This window comes from Rhinopithecus bieti, unplaced genomic scaffold (assembly GCF_001698545.2).
Source record: "Rhinopithecus bieti isolate Rb0 unplaced genomic scaffold, ASM169854v2 scaffold_10347, whole genome shotgun sequence".
NCBI lineage: Eukaryota > Metazoa > Chordata > Mammalia > Primates > Cercopithecidae > Rhinopithecus > Rhinopithecus bieti.
Window position 1 is genome coordinate 3,337,910 of NW_016806836.1, and position 2,228 is coordinate 3,340,137.

A 2,228-nucleotide genomic window follows, 5' to 3' on the forward strand; every position below is an offset into this window, starting at 1 on the left:
GGGAGGGGTGGAGGGAGGAAGAAAAGCCTCCATTTGGTGTTGGGAGTCCTATGTTGAGCCTGCTTCTGACTGTGATTTGCTGTGTGAACCTGGGCAAGACTGTGTCTTCTCTGGGCCTCTGTTTCTTCTATTGAGGTGACTTGAGTTGGAGCCAACATCTCAAAAGTCGCTTCCAGCCTGATGATGAATGGGCTTCCTGTGGAGGGGCAGCATGGTGGGGAAGAGTCAGGGCTCTGGAGCCCCACTGCCCAGGCTCAGAGCTTGGTTCCACACTTCCTGTCTGACCTTGGTCACATTACTCGACTCTCCTGAGCTTCGGTCCCTCATTGTAAAGTGGGTGGGATAATCGTTGTGAAATTAGATAATGTAAACAAGTCACTTCATATACTACCTGACACATGGTAACTGGCTAATGAGTGACAGCCACCACTTAGATAAGGACTTGGGGGGTAAAAGACCAGGTTTCCCCATGCTGTTGAAGCAGGCAGCCTGACTGGGATGGTTCAAGCTCCACAGCGTGGTGAAGGCAGGGCCTGCCGGGGCCCTCTCCCTAGGGCGCCCATGACCTGGCTCTCCCCCTTCTAGGAGGCTGTGAAGAGCGGCATTCACCGTACTGTCCACGCTGGGGAGGTGGGCTCGGCCGAAGTAGTAAAAGAGGTGAGGGCCTGGGCTGGCCATGGGGTCCCTCCTTCCTGCCTCCTCCCGTACTTGGCTCCATTGTGCTTCTCTACAGGCTGTGGATATACTCAAGACAGAGCGGCTGGGACATGGCTACCACACCCTGGAAGACCAGGCCCTTTATGACAGGCTGCGGCAGGAAAACATGCACTTCGAGGTGAGCGGGCCAGGGAGTTGGGAGGAACCATCCCCGGCTGTCCCCACTTCCTGTATAGAGAGGCAGAAAGCAGGGCAGGTCCCAGGAACTCGAGGGGTGGCCCCAGGCCCAGACATGGGGGAGGGATCAGCATGGCCTGGGGCCATCCCTGCCAGCCACACACCTGCTCTTCCAGATCTGCCCCTGGTCCAGCTACCTCACTGGTGCCTGGAAGCCGGACACGGAGCATGCAGTCGTTCGGTGAGCTCTGTTCCCCTGGGCCTGTTCAATTTTGTTCCAGGAAGGCCAAAGAGGGAAGAAACTGCAGAGATTGGGCATCAGCCCACGCCGGGTCTCTTAGATATGAAATCTATTTGACGCCCTGGGAAGCAGGCATTGCTGTCCTCATCTGACAAATGAATCCGAGGTCCAGATGTGCTGTGGCTTGGCTGGGATTACCCAGCTGCTAACAGCAGAGCTGGGGCCCTACAGCTCATTCAGCTGGAGCAGAATGCTCCGATACTCTGAGGGAAGCTTCCATACCTTCCAATTCTCCCAACTCTGCCTCCTGGGCATCGCATAGGAAGCAGGAGTCCCTCTGGCCAGCATGTTCTCTGTTCCTGGCACCTGGCCCTTGGGACCCCTGGGCAATCCCCTGAGAGCCAGCTTGAAGCTTTCCACTGGAGGGTCTGTTCCACCCTACCTGGCTCCCATCCTGGAGTCTAACCAGGGCCAAGGCCCTTCTTCTATCCTGTCACCAAGCCCTTGGAGCAATATCAGGCCTTAGGAAAAAGCTGCCTTCCCCAGGACAAGGACAGCAAGAACTCAGGGTGACCATGGTCAGGCCAGCACTTATCCATCTGCCAGGCATATGAGAAGGGGAGGGGCTTGGGCTCTGATGTTCTGATGACAAGGGAGTCTTGAGGCTTGCCTTAGGGACATGTGGCACCTGTGGAGGTTCTTGGAGGCACATGGGTATACCATGGGCTGGAAAAAGATCCAGGAGTCATCTGCACAGATATGGTGGCTGAAGGAGAAGCAGTGGCCCCAGGAGGTGGTGGAGCAAGAGGGCCTAGGATAGAACCCAGCAGGACAATGGTATTTAAGGGACCAGCAAAAGAGACAAGTAGGAAGAAAGTCAAAAGTGTGGTGTCAGAGAAATCCAGGGAAAAGGTTTGAACAAACAGCCAACAGTGTGAAATTCTGCTATACAAGTCAATTATGGTCGGAGCTAGGAAAGATCCATTAGATGCAACAAGATGGTGGTCAGGGATCGTGCTAAGAACAGCTTTCATAGTATGTTGGAATAGCCAGCTCCCAGTGGGACTGAGGAACAAGCAGGGTAGGGTGCAGAGGGGAAGGCTAGAGAGGGTGGCAGCTGGAGGGGGATGTTGCTTTCTTGGCTTCCACCCCA

The 2,228-nt window shown here is 55.3% G+C and overlaps 1 protein-coding gene across 4 annotated transcripts in view; it reads left to right on the forward strand.

Moving 5' to 3' along the window:
* Positions 1–2,228, forward strand: part of ADA (adenosine deaminase) — a 35,064-nt gene that overhangs the window by 28,643 nt on the left and 4,193 nt on the right. For 2 of the 4 annotated variants that reach the window (XM_017878004.1, XM_017878001.1), the window contains 3 exons: positions 586–657; positions 734–835; positions 1,011–1,075. In XM_017878004.1, coding sequence (XP_017733493.1) covers positions 586–657; positions 734–835; positions 1,011–1,075 — 239 coding nt within the window. The remainder of the gene's footprint in view (positions 1–585; positions 658–733; positions 836–1,010; positions 1,076–2,228) is intronic. The other 2 variants (XM_017878005.1, XM_017878002.1) reach the window with 1 other exon arrangement.